This window comes from Carassius carassius, chromosome 6, assembly GCF_963082965.1.
Source record: "Carassius carassius chromosome 6, fCarCar2.1, whole genome shotgun sequence".
Classification (NCBI taxonomy): domain Eukaryota; kingdom Metazoa; phylum Chordata; class Actinopteri; order Cypriniformes; family Cyprinidae; genus Carassius; species Carassius carassius.
In genome coordinates, this window is record NC_081760.1 from 28,693,817 (window position 1) to 28,711,703 (window position 17,887).

At 38.6% G+C, this 17,887-nt stretch overlaps 2 protein-coding genes across 3 annotated transcripts; one reads left to right on the plus strand and one right to left on the minus strand.

Annotated features, from left to right (window-relative positions):
* The first annotated feature begins 1,650 nt into the window (after positions 1-1,650).
* scoca (short coiled-coil protein a) lies at positions 1,651-5,605 on the plus strand. 2 transcript variants are annotated; one of them, XM_059552553.1, is made up of 4 exons: positions 1,651-1,865; positions 3,826-3,897; positions 4,008-4,088; positions 4,275-5,605. In XM_059552553.1, the coding sequence occupies exons 1-4, from the start codon at positions 1,802-1,804 to the stop codon at positions 4,415-4,417; spliced, it is 360 nt and encodes a 119-aa protein (XP_059408536.1). In that variant the 5' UTR covers positions 1,651-1,801; the 3' UTR covers positions 4,418-5,605. The 2 variants fall into 2 exon arrangements, with proteins under 2 accessions (XP_059408536.1, XP_059408537.1); XM_059552554.1 differs by lacking the exon at positions 1,651-1,865 and adding an exon at positions 3,120-3,242.
* A 51-nt stretch (positions 5,606-5,656) lies between these two features.
* On the minus strand, positions 5,657-17,068 carry LOC132142582 (calnexin-like). The gene is made up of 15 exons (XM_059552552.1): positions 16,898-17,068; positions 16,022-16,195; positions 15,778-15,851; positions 15,535-15,593; positions 15,240-15,381; positions 15,075-15,156; positions 14,647-14,839; positions 14,204-14,393; positions 13,794-13,907; positions 11,766-11,922; positions 11,343-11,558; positions 11,129-11,245; positions 7,816-7,972; positions 7,611-7,717; positions 5,657-6,648 (listed from the first exon to the last, which is right to left on the minus strand). Exons 2-15 carry the CDS (start codon positions 16,193-16,195, stop codon positions 6,568-6,570), a joined length of 1,863 nt encoding a protein of 620 aa, XP_059408535.1. The 5' UTR covers positions 16,898-17,068; the 3' UTR covers positions 5,657-6,567.
* Positions 17,069-17,887: the final 819 nt, after the last annotated feature.

Here is a 17,887-nt window from a genome sequence, read left to right on the forward strand (position 1 = left end):
CACACACACACACACACACACACACATATATATATATATAACTAATATTTAATAGAATTATTTACATTTACATTTATTTAGACATTTAACTTAATAGGCAGAAATTTAGCTGTGATGCATAAGTATGTTTATTCTGACAAGTATAAAATCTGTGTTTCATGAGCACAGCTAGAGATCAACACAGAAGATGAAAACTCTGTCAATTCCTCATTTAATTTATGACAGGCTTTAACCACCAGGAGGCACTTCACACATACTTGTCAAACGATTATCAAAGCTTTGTTGGCAACAGACAGACTTCATTATTCTCATACTGGGAGAAGAATAATGTGATTCTGCACAGGAATCAGGTCATTAATCTGATTTTAAAAAATATTTAAAACTAGTATTAAACTATTTTAGAAAGTGCCTAGTGCTTTTGTTAAGTATACATTTTAAATCGTAATTATATAATCCATTAGCCGATGTGTTTTGCTTTCTTAGGAGCATTCTAAAGAGAACCGAGAGAAAATGTACACATTAAACATAAAAATCTATTCCAAATTGTTGTAATGTAGTCATCCTCAGGCCATCCAAGATGCAGATTTGAAAAAATGTATCATTCAAACACTTCAAACACACTCACCAGCGGATCCTCTGTAGTGAATGGGTGCCGTCAGAATAGGAGTTCAAACTGATAGAACTAGAGTTGTTTTGGACAGTTTTTGTTTGATCATGCATATTTCTTTCCTGATTCAGACAAGATAAATGTATGGAGGGCCTGTATTTTAGCCAGAAGAAACAAGCAAACACAACCCTTCAAAAGACATTATTTGATGGACTGGAGTCATACGGATGACTTGTGGATTATTGTGATGTTTTAATCAGCTGTTTGGACTCTCATTCTGACGGCACCCATTCACTGCAGAGGATCCATTGGTGAGGAAGTGATGTACAGCTACAATTCTCCAAATCTATTCAGATGAAGAAACAAACTATTTTCCATATTGAATGGCCTTCATTTTTGACTGAACCATTCTTCTAAAACCCCCACAAAATCACAAGTTTCTTTCATTTGAAGTCCATGCATGCTAGCTTTGTTGTCATTTCATGAAGATACTAATATAAATATAACAATATTAAGATTCATCTTTGTGGGCAAAAAATAAATAAATAAAAATAGTATGCAGCCTGTCCATAAGAAGTATTTGCAGCAGGTGTCTGAGTTTAAGTCTATTAGAATCAGAAACTAGCCCATCAACATTCTTATGCCTGCAGCTTAAAATGAAACAAGAATGAAAACATTTAGAGTGCCAATCAATGTATCACGGCAAGTCTTTTCTGTAGCTTGTAGTAAAACTCTTGGCTTTTCACAACACTGATCAAAGTGCAAACCAATTAAGTCGGTGTAGTTAGGCACTGCCATGTGGCTTTGTTTGTGTGAGGACATCAGATGCTTCCTTTAGTTAATGTGTCACACTGTAGCACACATGTAATGAGACAGATGGTGCGAGAAAGTTAAAGGTGTGTGGAGTTGGGTGGGGGTGGGGGGGACTCACTGTAATCTGAGAAAGTGAACGAGTGAACTTTGGATCTCTCAGCAGGTGTCGCCCTAAAGTCTGCTCCAGCTTTGTCACCTGAGTTACCACACAGGTCTGGTTGGTAACTGTGGTGGATGGTGAATAATTGAGAGGGTAAGGCCAGAAAAACTACACAGTGTTTCAGGAAGAGAGAGAGAGCTAGATAGAGAGAAGGGGACATTTTCAAAGGTTTTAACTAGATAGTTTAACTTGTTTATACATATTTGCGAACACACTCGGTCATGGAGGGAGACGTGGATGAAGATGATGGGACTTTTACTAACATTTCACTAGTTGATGATTCAGGTAAGACATGCCTTGTCTTGTTTTAAAGCTGATCTGAAACCAGTTTTCTTTGTCCGGTATTCACTGGGAAATGTATGTGAATAAAATCACACTGGTGCAGATTATGATGACAGCTATAATCTGAATGAGAGACTTTCAGGGTTAAAATAGTTAACTATAAAGCAATCCTTGTGCTATGCTGAAAACCCTTGGTGTTTAAAATGTCTGTCTGTCTGTCATTATGCTATATTAACACCAAATCTTGGATTCAGTCTTTTGGTCAGCTTGTTTTCTTTCAGTTAGCACAGGTTTTGTTTTGCTTTTTGGAAGTGTTTGGTCATAGACTTCATTGATCTGAGTTTATGCACCTCAGCTTTTGTTTGAAAAAAAGATCAAATCAAACTCAGATCAAAAAAAGCCTATGATCAATCCATTCGAAAAAACTAAACAAAAAAACAATACAAAACCTGTGATAATTGAAAGAAGAGAACAAACTGATAGATTGAATCCAATATTAGTCCAATGCGATAACATCAACCATACTTTCAGAATAAAAAAGAAAATCTGCTCCGGATTGAAACAACCAACTTTGGTTAAACTGGTAAGTATAGGTTGGCACAATAACTTTAGCATCTAAATGCTTCAGTGTTGTGCAGCATGTGGTTTTCTTGTCCAAATACAGGAATGAATGGAGAGGTATTGTGTCAACACATGTCAGAAACATACATAAGAGGCAGTAGGTGTGTGTTTGTGTGCAGGGACTGCAGAGACACATGTGTGAATGTAGCTACTGCCAGAGCAACATGTATGTAGAACAAAGGCTGCATATTTCAGAAGTCCTCTCTAATCTGTCATTTAATTCACCTAAGAATTAATAATTGGTCATCATTTACTCACCTTTTACATTTTCCAAACCTCTATGACTTTATTTCTTGTGTAGAACAGGAAGGAAATGTTATACTGGAATATATCACGTTTTACACACATTTTACCAAGGTATTTATAATCATTATTACATTTATTTTATTTTTTACATTTTTTAATATGGCCATGTGACAGCAAAGTAGCATACTCCGATATGAATTAATAAAAAATATTCTAATGAGGAGTAATGTTTATTATGTTGCATAATGCATTCTGTTTTACATACTATTATTTTCAAAATAAAATAAAAAGGGCAGTGTGCTGTAAGCAGAATGCTGTAATGCTTTGTGCACAGCTTCATAATTTTCGAGAGCTTTGTCTCCCTCTGTCGGTGCTGCTCGGTAGTGACTGAGTGTGTGTGAATGAAAGAGACGAGGTAACGGATGGTCTGTATCATTACCTTGACATCATCTTTGGAGGCTTGATCATTTTTTAACATCTTTAATAACGCGGAGAGATTTAGTCTTATATCCGGTAGGGTGGTGTGAATTTATCGGTGTGCTGGTGTGTGTTTCTTAAGATACTTAAGTTCTTCACTATCACTTTATGTTTAACTATTTCGTATCAGTTTGTATTGATTTCCTAATTGCATATTTACCAAGTTTATGTAAACTGAATTTTATTTTCGGGGTCATTTAAAGCTATTTTAACAAGTCTTAGCAGCCAGGCTAAAGCGGCCTTTTGTAATGCATGAGAACCAATGGAGACTGATGATTTGGACTGGGCATGATTTAAAACTTCATAAAACCAAAGTTATGTCATGTCTCTAGTACTAATAGCAATATAATTATGTTTTAAGTATGAAATATAAAAGCCAGCGATCTCAGTTGTCTGTGAACTATATTTATTCATAACAGGCGATGGTTTGTTGTGTTAGCCAAAAGCTAACTGTTGTATCTTGAAGCGCTGGGTTCTTCAAACGACTTAGTTTGTACTGTAACGTTATTTGTGTTTGAACGTTACTTCAACGAATACCAAGGAATTACTTTTTAACATTTCCAATAACATTATTACATGTTTGTATTATTTGATATCACATTGATAATATCTCTCACAGCTGACGGAGAAGCGACAGTCCAGCGCTTCAGACCGGAGGACCAGTACAGCACCATGAACTGTGAGATTGATGGTAAATATCACCCACAATTTGTAATATTTTTATATTGTGTTGTTAAAATCGGTGTTTCTTCAGTTTAAATAGCTTTGGAGCAATTTCAGATGTCTAGTGTGTCTTTTCAGGAGATATGGAGAATCAAGTCGAGCAAGAGGAGAAGACGAGACTCATAAACCAAGTCTTGGAGCTCCAGCACACACTTGAAGGTACAATTATTATTATCTTTTTTTGCCTGCACCTTGCCCTAGTGGTTTAACTGTTGCTGTTTTGTTTTGTAAGTCAATAAAAACCCTTCATGTTTCTGTTTTTTCTCTGATCCACTCAGGCACTCTAAATGGCTGCCGGAAAAAGCTAAGTGATGCACTCTAATGTGTTTTGTCTGTTTCCATTAGATCTCTCTGCGCGTGTGGACGCAGTGAAGGAGGAGAACCTTAAGCTCAAATCAGAGAACCAGGTTCTCGGGCAGTACATTGAGAACCTCATGTCCGCCTCCAGCGTGTTTCAGACCACTGACACCAAAAGCAAACGAAAATAACGTGTGGATCACCCCTCTACATACTCCAACATCTCCTCTTTCCAGCATTCAGACTACTTGCACATACATATAAGCCTCTGTTTGTTTTCTTTTTATTTTGTTGTACAATTTACTAATGCATCTCTCAGCATGGTTTGGGTAATACTTAAATGGACTGAGCTGCTGTCTCTCTGTGTCAGCTAACTGTGTTACAAGATATAAAAGGATGCATGTTGCGGTTTGTGATCAGATAAGTACAGAGCTGGTGTAATACCACTCCTGTATAATTCATTTAGCAGGTACATAACCAATCTCAGACCCTCTCATTGGCTTGACAACCTTTTTAAATACTAGACAGCTGGTTTGGAAGATTTTTTCTGAAAATACACTTATGCCAAATTTCAGCCTTTTTGTATTTCGACTACTAACATTTACAATGTAAAGCAAGTACAGCTTGAACACAGATGTATTTCTTTGAAAATGCATGACATGCCATAACTTAAGTGCATGATGTAAAATAGCTAGGGATGGATAACCTGAATTAGTCCTCCCTCACTTGGCACGTGTTTTTTCTATTGGCAATTATCTCAATGACAGTTGCTCAGCTGGGGCAGAAAGTCTGCAATTCCTGACCCATTGGTTTAAACCAAGTAGCTCCTCAGTATGTAACATTATAAGAGGCCTCTGACTCACCGAATGACATTTACTCACTTTCATACTTGGATTTATCTTAAAAGGTCTGACTAGTGCTCAAACCCGACTTCTTTTGAGCAGAATAAATAGATTGAAACCTGCTCGCAGCATTGTGCTGGAGAGTTCACACTTCATGGCCATGTCCTTTGGATTGAGGGACTTAAAATGGATGAAGCTTTTACTGCTTTCAAAGACTGAAGTGAGGTTGAGTCTGCAGAGTGATATTGATCTGATTGCTCCAAAGTGTCTGCTTGAGCGGCATTTATGAGGACCGATGCTCTGCTCTTTGCTCAAGAGTTTGCTGATGTGAAATTTCACTTAACTATGAATCATTGACATGACACTGAAGCATCTGCAGCGACACTACATAATCGGTTTAATATTATCTTCATGAAAATTTTCAGTCATGTAATTTATGTTTGCAAGCACCTAATGTAAAGCACTGCCTGTTCTAAAAGTGCACATTTTATTTTGTTACAATTATGCTTTTAATAAAATACCTTGCCTTTGCACAAATGAGTAAAAACTGGAAAGCCCTGGTGAAGTCATGTCAACGGAGCACAGAAATTTATAGTAAATATTTATTTCCAAGAGCAGTGAACACTTTGCAAACATGTAAACAAAAGGCTGTCCTCGTAAGGCTGAACATACAACCTAAAAAAAAGCAGAAAGACAAAACTGTTCATCACTTGAAAAACAACCTGTCTGCTTCCAAAGCTCAATGGTTTCATACATGGTGGTAAGTCTGCTTGTGTCCTAATCTGCTGTTAAGAGTGTCAGTGACGACGCTGAGCTGAGATCAGCGCTGACTGTGCGTAATGACTTTCTTCGATGCCAAAAAAGCAATACTGATTTGCATTCCTAGCACTTCACTGACCTAGATGTTTGGTGAAGACAGCTCCTGGTTTGATGGAGCTCTTTTCCAGAGCCTGCTAACAGTGGTTATGACAGTAGAATGCAAGATTAAAAAGTCCTATACCTAAACTCAACTGCACCATTTATCAAACAATAAATACGATTTGATCTTGTTAAAAAGCTCATAACTTAAAAACTCAAAAGGAACTGAACCCTTTTTAATAACTTAAACTGAAATGTTGAGGTGATCAAACGAAATCATCTTTCTAAAATATCCATTGTACATTTCCCTTCATAGTTTTCAGACTTACTAGTGGGGAAACGCTGGCCCAGTACTACTCCTTGAATTCTAATCTAAAAAGAAAAAAATATTAGGAAAAACTTGGAGTTAAAACTCAGCAGGCCTGAATTTTGTATCTAAATCCCAACGGTAACTGACAAGAACTAAGAGGAAGACTGAAAGAGGGGAAGCAAGGTTCAATCAGATGAAGGGTGACGTCTTCAGGAGAGCAACTAGGTTTGCCATTTTTGCATGCTAAAGGGCATAATGCCGAAAGCATGCAGCAAAAAGAGGCAAAGAAATGGGAGAAGGGAAGGAGGAAACGTGGGGAAAATGTGGATTTTCAGTCCTTCCGTATTCTTCTCTTTCTCACAGCTTTGGGTTCTTCTCCTGTGCTCTGAATTCCTTCATCAGCGTCCTTCATCTGCAAAGACCCAAAAATGTCAGTCTAACATCAATCAGTGGATCTAGATACCCAGTACACAGTAAAAAAAAAAACATGGCATCATCACACAGTGTTTCTTTAAAATAGAACCAAACACTGAACATTCATAATACTACATAATTATTTCTAAATGTGTTATCAATGATTTCAGATTTACACACTTCTAAATGTCACGTAAAAACTATGACTGATGATTCAACATGTTGCTTGAACAGACGGTGTGAAAAACTGACAGAATTCTGAAATCCGTTAATAACTACTGAATTTACAGTATAACACTGAATGTCATAGAATGTAGTATATTTTGGATGAATAAATCATTGACGAGTGTGTGTGAATATTTAAGTGCAAAGAGACTGATTTAAATATTAAGTATGAAGAACATTTTAAAAGACCCCCATTTATTAAAAAAAATTCAATGTGACCATTAAAATAGAATCTAAAAAGAAGAAAAGAAAAAAATGGAATCCAGAAAAACTGAAATGGCTTGGGATAATAATAATAAAATTAGAAATAAATAAAACTACTCTAAATATAAAACCGTTTGTTTAAGTCTTTAAAAGGTCTTGTCAATATTGGTGCCACACTGCAGTTTTTAGTGCTGTAGTAATTGGGGAAGAGATTTGAAGTGCTTACACTTTTAGATTTAATTATTGCATTCACTTTCTAATCTTGTCCATCTATTTAACACAAGTGTGTGCTAGCACTCACTCACTGAAGCCTGCAAACTCACTTGCTGTCAGGATAAGATCATAGGGGGGAAACTCAAGAGTTTGAAAATGTGTTAAGTTCTGCATGTGCAGTGGTTAAAACAACACTATGTTTGTTCACACATGTGTACCGAAACAAAAGACCCATTCCGAAAAGGTTTAGCATGAATATATGTACCGTTACACCCCTACTGGCTACGGAAGACTAAAAGTCAATGTGAATTTGCTTACTTCATCCTCTGAGGGACTGTCATTTGGCTTACTGGCCTCGTCCTCATCCTCTGTATCTCCACCATCTTTTCCAATGTCCTTGTCCATCCCATCTCCATTCTCATTACCTGAAGGAGTCACAAAAGAAGGAAATTACGTTTAACAACTACACTGGTAAAAAAAAAAAGTACTTAAATAGCAAACAAGGATAAACCATTTTACAAACCAGTAGCTTCAGCATCTTCCTCTGCTTTAGCTTCATCTTCAGCTTTCCCTTTCTCCGCCTCCTCTTCTTCCTCCTCTTCTTCTTCTTCTTCTGCTACCTCCTCTGGTTCGGCTTTGGGCTCATCGATTTTCTTGTATACATAGTCATCATCTGATTTCTGCAATACATATACAAGTGTGTGAGCTGAGGATATTCGAGAAGCAGCTGGCCAAGTTCACCTGACCATCACAGGTACCAGCACAGTTCTCACACTGAAGAAGCAGGAGGACACCCTCCTGTTCAGATCTGGTGACAAACCTGTAGAACGCTTCAGGGCAGATTGTTGAGAGTCTGTTGTTTTGCTACCAATAATAAATATACTCATTAAGAGGATTTTGTACTTGCAAGCTAATCCTAAACACCCTAATCTTCAGTATTATATCAAATGGGGTTAGCATGGTAAACCAGATTTATCAGCTGTATTATGTGTTTAGAAACAAAGCTAGCTGTACTGGGGTCTGCTTGTGAGGATCTCATCACAGCAAACACACAACACAACAAAGACTGCATTTGAGCCGGGATCCTCAGAATGACCAGTTGAGTATGACACAGTCAAGGCCATACGCAGGGTTTCAGAAATATTGAAACACAGCTTGCTTGAGGAGTTCAGAGGCATATGGCCCCTGGAAAAAATGTTGATTTCCCTGATCTACATATGTGTATTTTAAGATGTATGGAGGGCAAAAACACACTTTTAAACACACTTTTTTTAAAGCCACACATTTGACCACATTCAATTTAAGGCCTCCGTTAATTTCGATTCATGCACAATATGCACACCAGTTTAATCTTAATCTTAATGTGCTGAAACTGTGCTGGTTGTGTTGTTCCATCTCTCGATATTACTGTTGGTTGTTTAAAACTTCTTCCATAACACAGGCATCAAATATTAAATATTTACCTAGTTATATCTTACACATATCTTGACCAAAGCAGTGTGCTAGAATTTACACTTGGTTTCTGTAAAAATGAACAGTAATGCGTGCATTCAAGCACTGTCATACTGCTCTGTGTTATCTTGGCCTTGTACAATATCTTTGCAGAACCAAAGCACAGCTATTATTAGGAAATTATTTCCAGACCTCTGGGACCTCGATAGTGGGTACAGCCATGAACACAGCACCTCTTTTCTAAAGCCTTATTATAAAACGGAATAATTTCCATCTTGGATGCTGATTGGTCGATACAGCATTTCATCCCTTTGTTGAAAATAACATACAAAATAACCAAAGCTGTGACACAAAATGCCTTGCTTTAAAAAATTTGACAATTTCCAGTTCAGGAAGTACCAGCTCTTGCCAGGCAGTAAATGAAAAGCGAAACCAAACCAAAGGTTTTAAGAAAGCTTAGGATTTGTTTAAACCAGGGCTGGGCAACTTCAGTCCTGGAGGGCCACTGTCCTGCGGTGTGTAGCTCCAACCCTAACCAAACACACCAGAACAAGCTAATCAATGCCTTCAAGATTAGAAAGCTACACGCAGCTGTGTTCGACTAGGGCTGGAGCTAAACTCTGCAGGACAGTGACCCTCCAGGAATGAAGTTGCCCAGCCCTGCATTAAACCCACGTCTCTGTGCTAGCCTGTGCACTGTATGTTCTAGCAAATTTTGGTGCAATGTGTTTCAGCAGTTCTCCTCAGGATGAATCACTTGTGTTGTCCTCATTTGTAAGTCACTTTGAATAAAAGAGTCTGTTAAATGAATACTCAGAAAATGAAAATGCAATGCAAATGTGTACAGTTAATTGTGTATGTGTGTAGGCAGTGTGTTTGTTTTATTCTCCTTCTCTTGTTATCCGCTTTGATTATGGTTATTGTGACGAGTGGGGCGGGGCCGAGGGACATGGGAGCGAGGCCGGGGGAGTGATTGAAGATGAACTACACCTGTTCGTCCCACCGGTCTCGAGGCCCATGGAGGAGATGGAAGGATATAAAACTGGAGCGACGACAGTGAAGGACGAGAGAGGACCAGGCCTGGGCTTTTAGTTGTGTTTTGGTTTTTATTTTATGCGCACCAGTCGTCCGTGAGGGGCTGGTGCGCTGTTTTGTGTTTATTTTGTTATTAAAATGTTTTTGATTGTCCGCCGGTTCCCGCCTCCTTCTTCCGGATGAATAGGAAGGTTTATTATTACAGTGGTGCCGAAGCCCGGGAGAAGGAGGGACGCGCTGCTGAAGATCCCTCGCCGCTGTGGTGAATCCGCGGTGCCAACGAGCTGGCGAGGAGTGTGCCGCCATGGACGCTCGAGGCGGTGGGCTGGAGCGAGTTGCCGGGGACGGGCGAGCTCGCTACCGGCCGCCCACGATGTGGAGAGACGGCTGCCGTCCGTGAGGGAGCGGAGGAGTCGGCGCCGTTCGCCAGGTGGCCGGAGCCTGCTGCCATCCGCCGGAACGGGGAGGAGCAGGGAACGGGGGACTCCTGCCGGCTGCCCAAAACCGGAGGAGCCGTCGCCGTCCACCGGGCGGCGGAGGAGTGTCGTGCCGTCCGCCGAGGGCCGTCCAGTGCCACCGCCAGGCACCGCGGAGGAGATCGCCCAGCTGGTGGAGGGCCGAGCAGCGGTGCGTCTGGGAACCGGAATTTTTTTTTTTTTTTTTTCCTCTCTCCCCTCTCTCGTCTCTGTCGCTCCTCCTTCCATCTCCTTTTCTCTCGCCTCGCCTGTCCTACCCCAGGTTCCCGCAGGTCCCCGGGAGCGGCCCCCCCGGAGGGAGGGGGGGGGGGGGAGTAGAGCGCAGTCTCGGGAGTACCCCCCGGCCTGCGAGGGGCGATGGGGGTATGTGACGAGTGGGGCGGGGCCGAGGGACATGGGAGCGAGGCCGGGGGAGTGATTGAAGATGAACTACACCTGTTCGTCCCACCGGTCTCGAGGCCCATGGAGGAGATGGAAGGATATAAAACTGGAGCGACGACAGTGAAGGACGAGAGAGGACCAGGCCTGGGCTTTTAGTTGTGTTTTGGTTTTTATTTTATGCGCACCAGTCGTCCGTGAGGGGCTGGTGCGCTGTTTTGTGTTTATTTTGTTATTAAAATGTTTTTGATTGTCCGCCGGTTCCCGCCTCCTTCTTCCGGATGAATAGGAAGGTTTATTATTACAGTTATACAGGACAGAATCTATCTGTTGTGATGAAAACAGATCATGTAATGAATTATTACGCTGTACCCACACATCTATATTATTTACAGCAAAATACTGACAGCCTAAAGATAGCTGTACCACATGCCTGCTATATCAAGCGTTTTATTCTGCATTGAATGGGATCCCCTCAGTGGGGTCAGGGCATACCTTTGGCCAGCAGAAAAGCACAGCCAGTCCAATAGGCAAACCAATAGTAAGGATGTAAACCACCCACAGCCAGGGCCTCTCTTCTGCAGCCAGTGCCAACTGACTCAACACTCCAGGCTAAGACAGAAAGAGACAGTTTGAGTATGTCACGCGGACTACAGCCCAATGAGCAATAATGGCCAGAGCAAAACGTGGGTGAGAGGCAGAGGCATACCTCATTGGCACTAGCCACCAGTTTTTTGAGTCCCCAGCTGTCTGCAGCCCAGCGGTCCGCCACTTCCTTTTCCGAGGTAATAATAAAATTGTCAAAGTAAATGTCAGAAGTCATAGACCACAGCTCCAGACCCACAGCTCTGAAGGACTCCATCCTAAACGGATGAAGATCCTCAAAGTATTCAGGGTTTGCAATCTTCCGTGGACTCCACACACCCTTTAAACAAAGAAACAAAGTTGAATTTTTGTTGTTGAATATCCTTTTTTTGTTGTGATACTTTAAGACCTTTGGTCAGTGTATCCAACTCATTAATTCAAATTTGGTTAAAATAATGGCAGTTTACAGCAAAAACAGGCTGCGTGTGACATTTGTTTGTACTAGAGAAAATATGGATGCTTTAGCAACATTTCCAGACGTCAATACCTGGTAGTTGGGGTTATCTATGAGAGGAGCTTTCCATTTGCCCTTATACTGAGGATTATTGATCATGGGCGGCTTCCATTCACCACAGCCAGGAGCGGCTGAACATGCTGGATTTGGCACCTGAGGAGCCTCCCATTCTCCATCCATTTCTTCATCCCTGAGGGGGTGGGGGTGAAGAGAATATTACCTACAAGGTGCTATAAAAGGGGCAATAATGCAGTTCAAATAAAAGCATAAGTATTACATAGTGTAATACAGATGACTGTCTACCAATTCTATCAGAGAAAGGGAGGCTAGGCTGAAGTGTACGATATAGTTCATGGAATAATTGCCTAATAATAATGTATTTGGCATTGTACAAAATTTGCAGCACCCAAGATAACGGACTTTCTCATATGAGCTGACACAGGGGTCTAATACAGCTATGTCTATGTCAAAATGATCGAGATGGCCAATCAAGTCAAAGGTTCTCTATCCGTTTAAAATAAACCTACTATAAAAATTACAGACCCTTCATTTCTTTGTTAGTGGGAAAACTGACAAAATCAGCAGGGGATCACATAAATATTTTCCCCACTGTTATCAACATCTGTCAAATTTCCCTAGTGGTTCAACGGATCACAAAACTCACAGTTTTTGAGTCCGAGATCAGATTGTTTTTCGGATCAGCAAGAAAAAAAAAAGATACCTCTTCGATACCACTGCAAAAACTACTAGCCCAACTAAGAAAGATCAAATATGATTAAAGACAAGTGAACACTAAGTAAAAAAATAAGAACAAATACACAAATTACAAGCGTAGATATATACAACAGTAGTATTTAGATACACAAATGTAATAATTAAGTGAAATAACACTGTATAATGTTCTCTGTATAGATTAAACAAAGCTGTGTTTTGTTGTTTGATTAGCATTAAGGACAGCAGCAGGTATTTACAGTATTTACTGATGCACCGATCCAATAGAATGATATGTTTTCTCATTTGTTTTCATTTACATACTGTTCTTTTTCTTCCTGTTTACTTTTTTTTTTTTTTACTGATGAAAAAGAAAAAAGGATGACAACAATTCCTTAAAATGGTAACAATGCCCCTGGAAATCATTTTAAGGTGGCACATGTTGGCCCTTAATGAAAAAGTTTCCGTCATTGCTGTGAACTGATCACTACACATAATATAAAAAGCTTTGTCAGTCAACTGTCCACGACAGAACTAAACCCGATAAGTAAAATCCCAGAAAATACTGAGATTTGATTTGTCAATTTTGCATACACATACTTCAAGAATCCATACATTATTATTTCACTGTACTTACAAAATAAATATTTCTATGAATATTTAAACTGGCAAATAAAATAATCCTTGTTATTAGTACTCGACCAGTATTGGGTTTTTGACAGCCGATGCCGATATCTTGGAAATCAGAGGGCCGATATAATTATTATTTTTTAAATTAATAAAAATAAAAATGAAATCATTTGACAATGGATTAAAAAATAAATGTGTAAAATAAACATACTTATACTTTGGATGACAAAGTATTTTTCACAAATACATAAATATTTCATAAAAATATAATTAAAACGGAAGTAAACACTGTAACCAACAGGGCACTCAGTATTCTGGGAAGTTTGTGTGCACTGGGAATCTTATAATCTTATATTTGCTTAATGCTGACGGCAAATGATATAAAAGTATTATAAGGTTTGCCTTTCTATTACTAATAATTTAAGCGTTAAAATCGTTATAATTTATTTTATACATTTATTCCTTTGTTTAATCATTCTATCGGATTATTAGACAAAGTTCTATCCGAATTAGACATAACTGTTAATGACAACAGTGAACAAGAGGGACAATGAGAGCACAGTGTGTTCAGGCGCTGCTGTTCTCAGCGCCGTCAAAATAAAAGTCCTGCCTCGAACACATCGGCCAAGCAGAAGAACATATCGGCCGATGCCGATATTTAAAACAAATGCCAAATATCGGCCGACCACTACTCGTTATTACTAACACTTTAGTTCTCACCAGTCATCAGGCTTTTCTGCAGTGGGCTCAGACACAAACTCTGGCTCATCATCCAACCAACCATCAGGCTTCACTGCATCAGGATCAGGCACCTTAGCTGGGGCATCCTCATCCCTTGGTAGATAAAGAAAAACTAAATTGGTCTTGACTCTTGACATACCACAGCTGCTATTCTCTTGATAAGACAACTTCATAAATTCACATGGCTCCTTTCTCATATGACTACCATGACTTTTAGTTAAATTAAATACAAACTATGAAGGTAGTAGTTGTAACTGTTTTATGGAAGCGACATTGGCAAGTAAACGTTCATGTAAATAAATAAAAAAATAATAAATTTAAAAAAATCACAAGCTCTCAAAAAATTGCCAAAAACATTCTCTCCATTTCGGCTCTTTCGTAGACCTCACCAGTCGTCAGGTTTGACTGCTTCTGGGTCAGGGATTTTGGCTCTCTCATCCCAGTCCTCTGGCTTGGAGTCTTTGGGATCGTCAACCTCTTTTGCAGGGTTCACAGGAGGAACGACATCTGTCAACAGACTTCCTCTGCTAACACTGGACTGGTCTATAAATATCTCATAGCTATTGTCTGGATTTAAAACTGAGAAAAAAATAAAGAATTATTTAAGAATTTACCATCTAATAATATTATATAAATCAGATTGCTTTCAAATAAACAATAAAAAAAGACTTTGCATTGAGGTCACATTTCAAATGTAATATGGTGGAAAATAAATGATTTCACTACCAATTTTTACATTGGAGTTATTCAATTATTTGAAATAATTCCTATAATAATAATAATAATAATAATATCCCTATAGGATTATAGGAATATAAGTGAGTGTACACACCAAGTGTATAGAGATGAGTCTTTTTATCGGTGTAGATCTTCTTCAGATCAACATCTGGTCGTTTGGCATGTTTTTCTTCCACATCTCCATTAAGCGGGTTTTTATGTCTGAAGATGAAGTGCAGTTTGTAGTCCTCTCCACATTTGTCCGGCCCAAACATGATACTGTACGGTGTTCGGTCATTAAACTGATCCTAGGGGTCAAAAGACGCACACATCACCCCTAAAATATATCACTTATTTCCATTACAATGGCATATTATATATATATATATATATATATATATATATAATTATATCCCATTGCTCTTCAAATCCAGTATCTTACTATTTCAATTTCTATAAAATCTTTTTTTTTTCTTTTTTTGTATTTTATGTTATTTTTTCAAAAATATGTTCTGATCATATAAAGCAGTCGATTGAAGATACCAGGTCTAAATCTTCTGAGTCTGACAGTAGCTTGATGTAAGCACCGCCACAGTCAATTCCGTTTTGAAAATTGACCTCATACCTGCAAAGATTGGATTTCGTTAGAATGCACAATCTTTATTTTTCAAATATCATAGAAATTGCAATTAAGAATCCCACACTTACTGCACAATAAGGGGCTTGTCCTTAAATACGAACGGTCTGTTCAGCAGAGCCGAGATGGCATGGTGCTTAGCACGAGATTTCAGCACCAAGCCCAAATCACCAGGCACCTTGTTTTCCTTCAGGGACTCAACCTCCCATTTACCTAAAGGCATGAGTGACATATAGGAACAATTTAAAAAATTTATTTTTAAGGATAACAGTTTTTAGATGTCTGGTTAAGGATAAAATATACATCAATAAAGAAAAGATAATCATAAAAATATATAACAAATGTAAACCATTCTGGAAAACTAACCGTCATATTTTGCAATATCTTCATCGGCATCCTCTTTCATTGTTTTAGACACCTGCCAACTGCAGAAAATAGAATATATTTCCAAAATCATTAAATCATTAAATCCTCGTTGATTGGACAAAATTCTGAAGAATTTAAAATCAGCTATTGATATTTTTGGTCAGTTTGCCTACAGAAAAGCATTTTAAAACGTGTATTATTAGAAGAATTTGTGCAATGAAAATCTGATTAAGCTTTACAAACCTGCTCATAGATTCATCATCAAACGTTGCGGTGAAGTACACCTCTCCTGTTGGAACCGGGGTCTTGTATGTTACCTAGACGTGTCAGATAACGCATATTTACATATAACACAAAGAAGCTCACGGCCCAAGCTAATTAGTTTGAACACTAATCATGGAGAACGCTTCTGATACACATTTCATTATTTTGGACGAGAAATGCCCATTTGAACAAATTCTTATATTTTGGATGAATGGTATCTTACCTGAAAAGACACATTGGCGTCTGCTTCGGTGCTTTCTCCACTGTCTGCCTCGATGTCCACATCTCCATCTTCCACTTGAGCCTCCTCTTCATCATCCAGCTCTTCTGTCTGGGCCCATGTTGCCATGGAGAAGCAGAGTAACAATAGACACGTCCAGCTCCACCGCGACTTCATCTACAAACAAAAAATATGCGAAAAAGATGACACGATGAACCAGATTTGATCGACACATCTGCCATCAGAAGAGGATACGGTTTCAATATTTTACTTAATGTTTTATTAAATATTGATAGTAGCTCAAAACAGAAAAGAGCAGACATTATGCCAGCAGAAGAAACACAACTAAAATTTAATCTACACAAAAATGCTATATTTTACTTTTGATCAAAACTGCCCCCAGCTCTGCGGTGTTTTTGGTTCTCTTAAAATAGTCATACAATTTCACTTTTTAAATGATATTTTTTACAGTCCACCCCCTTCCCCCTTCCCTTGAAGGTCAAGTTAATTTTATTTTCTATATAGCGCCAGACTACAACAGAAGACATTTAAAGTTACCTTTCCTATAGAACAGGAATAATGTTACTTGTTATTTTATTAAACAAACTAAATACCCTTATGTTACTTATTTTATTTACACGACGGTATGTAATTTGTCTCGTGCACGCGCACGCGCAGGCACGTACACACAGGTAACGTTAGGGTCCAATGATTTCTGCGATGCGGAGAACGCGGTAATATTTATAACAATACATTACAGTATAATAAGGCTCTTCGGCTAGCCGCGGTACCGTTAGCTGGGTGATGACGATGATGATGGCTGTCTCCACGTTCAACGTTTATAGTGTTTATTAAAAAAAAAAGTCTTTGTTCACTCACCCCTTCCAGCTGAATTAATATTTGCACTATGTCGGTTAACTGTAGCTCAAGCGGATGTGTTTGTCATGTAGTGTTTCGGCGCGAAGAGTCCGCTATGAATGAGAGCGATAGCTAGTGTTATCAGAAGCGCAGGATACCACTGTCAACCGCCCCTCTGCGATAAAAAAAACACTTCCGCAACAGATGTCAAAATAAAAGTCTCATTTATTAACGCAAATATATATATTTTTGCCACTGCACTGGATGATAAAATTCACTTTCACATATCACGCCAAAATAAAAGTCCTCATTATTTATCCAGGCATTTGCTGAATTCGGAACCGCGTACTGACCTACTACTTTTACTATATTGGTAGAAATAGTAATCCTATTATCACGCATCACCTATCAAACTAAAGGTCCCATTTATTTATACAAATTTGTATATCTTTATCTACCTTTTATACACTCTCACTTGCTCCTCTGACCACTTAAAAATCGTTTTATTACTCTATATGTTTTTCTGTATGTTTTCACAAAATAAAATCCGCTTATGCATCACATATAAATATTTTTTAAAAGTTCGATTTTATCACACCCATTTCATAAGCAAGAACTGCATTGATTTAGCACTCTGTTTTTAATTAATATGTTATGAGCCTAAAAACTGACTTAACAGTGTATGTTGGGTATAAAGACAAACACACACACGCACGCACACACACACACACACACACACACACACACACACACACACACACACACACACACACACACACATATATATATATATCTTTATGATTTCAGGCTGCACGCTGAAGTTTGTTACCCTGACACACAGTGTTTTATTGTATTATAATCTAGCATTTATTATAATTATTGAATTATTACTTTTCTTATGATTGCTTACACACAATTTAACCGATTATATTTTGTATGGTTCATTATATAATGAAAATATTTCTCTATTGTAAATGTATGACGTACACACAGTGCGCCCCCTGCTGTCCG

Bases quoted from the DNA above. Each gene is read 5' to 3' on its own strand.
- scoca (XM_059552553.1), top strand. From the start codon at position 1,802: ATGGAGGGAGACGTGGATGAAGATGATGGGACTTTTACTAACATTTCA. The intron at 1,866-3,825 runs GTAAGACATGCC...TATCTCTCACAG, and splicing joins TTCACTAGTTGATGATTCAG to CTGACGGAGAAGCGACAGTC. The intron at 4,089-4,274 runs GTACAATTATTA...TGTTTCCATTAG, and splicing joins GCTCCAGCACACACTTGAAG to ATCTCTCTGCGCGTGTGGAC.
- LOC132142582 (XM_059552552.1), bottom strand. From the start codon at position 16,195: ATGAAGTCGCGGTGGAGCTGGACGTGTCTATTGTTACTCTGCTTCTCC. The intron at 14,394-14,646 runs GTGTGTACACTC...TTTTTTTCTCAG, and splicing joins GACTCATCTCTATACACTTG to TTTTAAATCCAGACAATAGC. The intron at 13,908-14,203 runs GTGAGGTCTACG...TTATCTACCAAG, and splicing joins GCAGTCAAACCTGACGACTG to GGATGAGGATGCCCCAGCTA.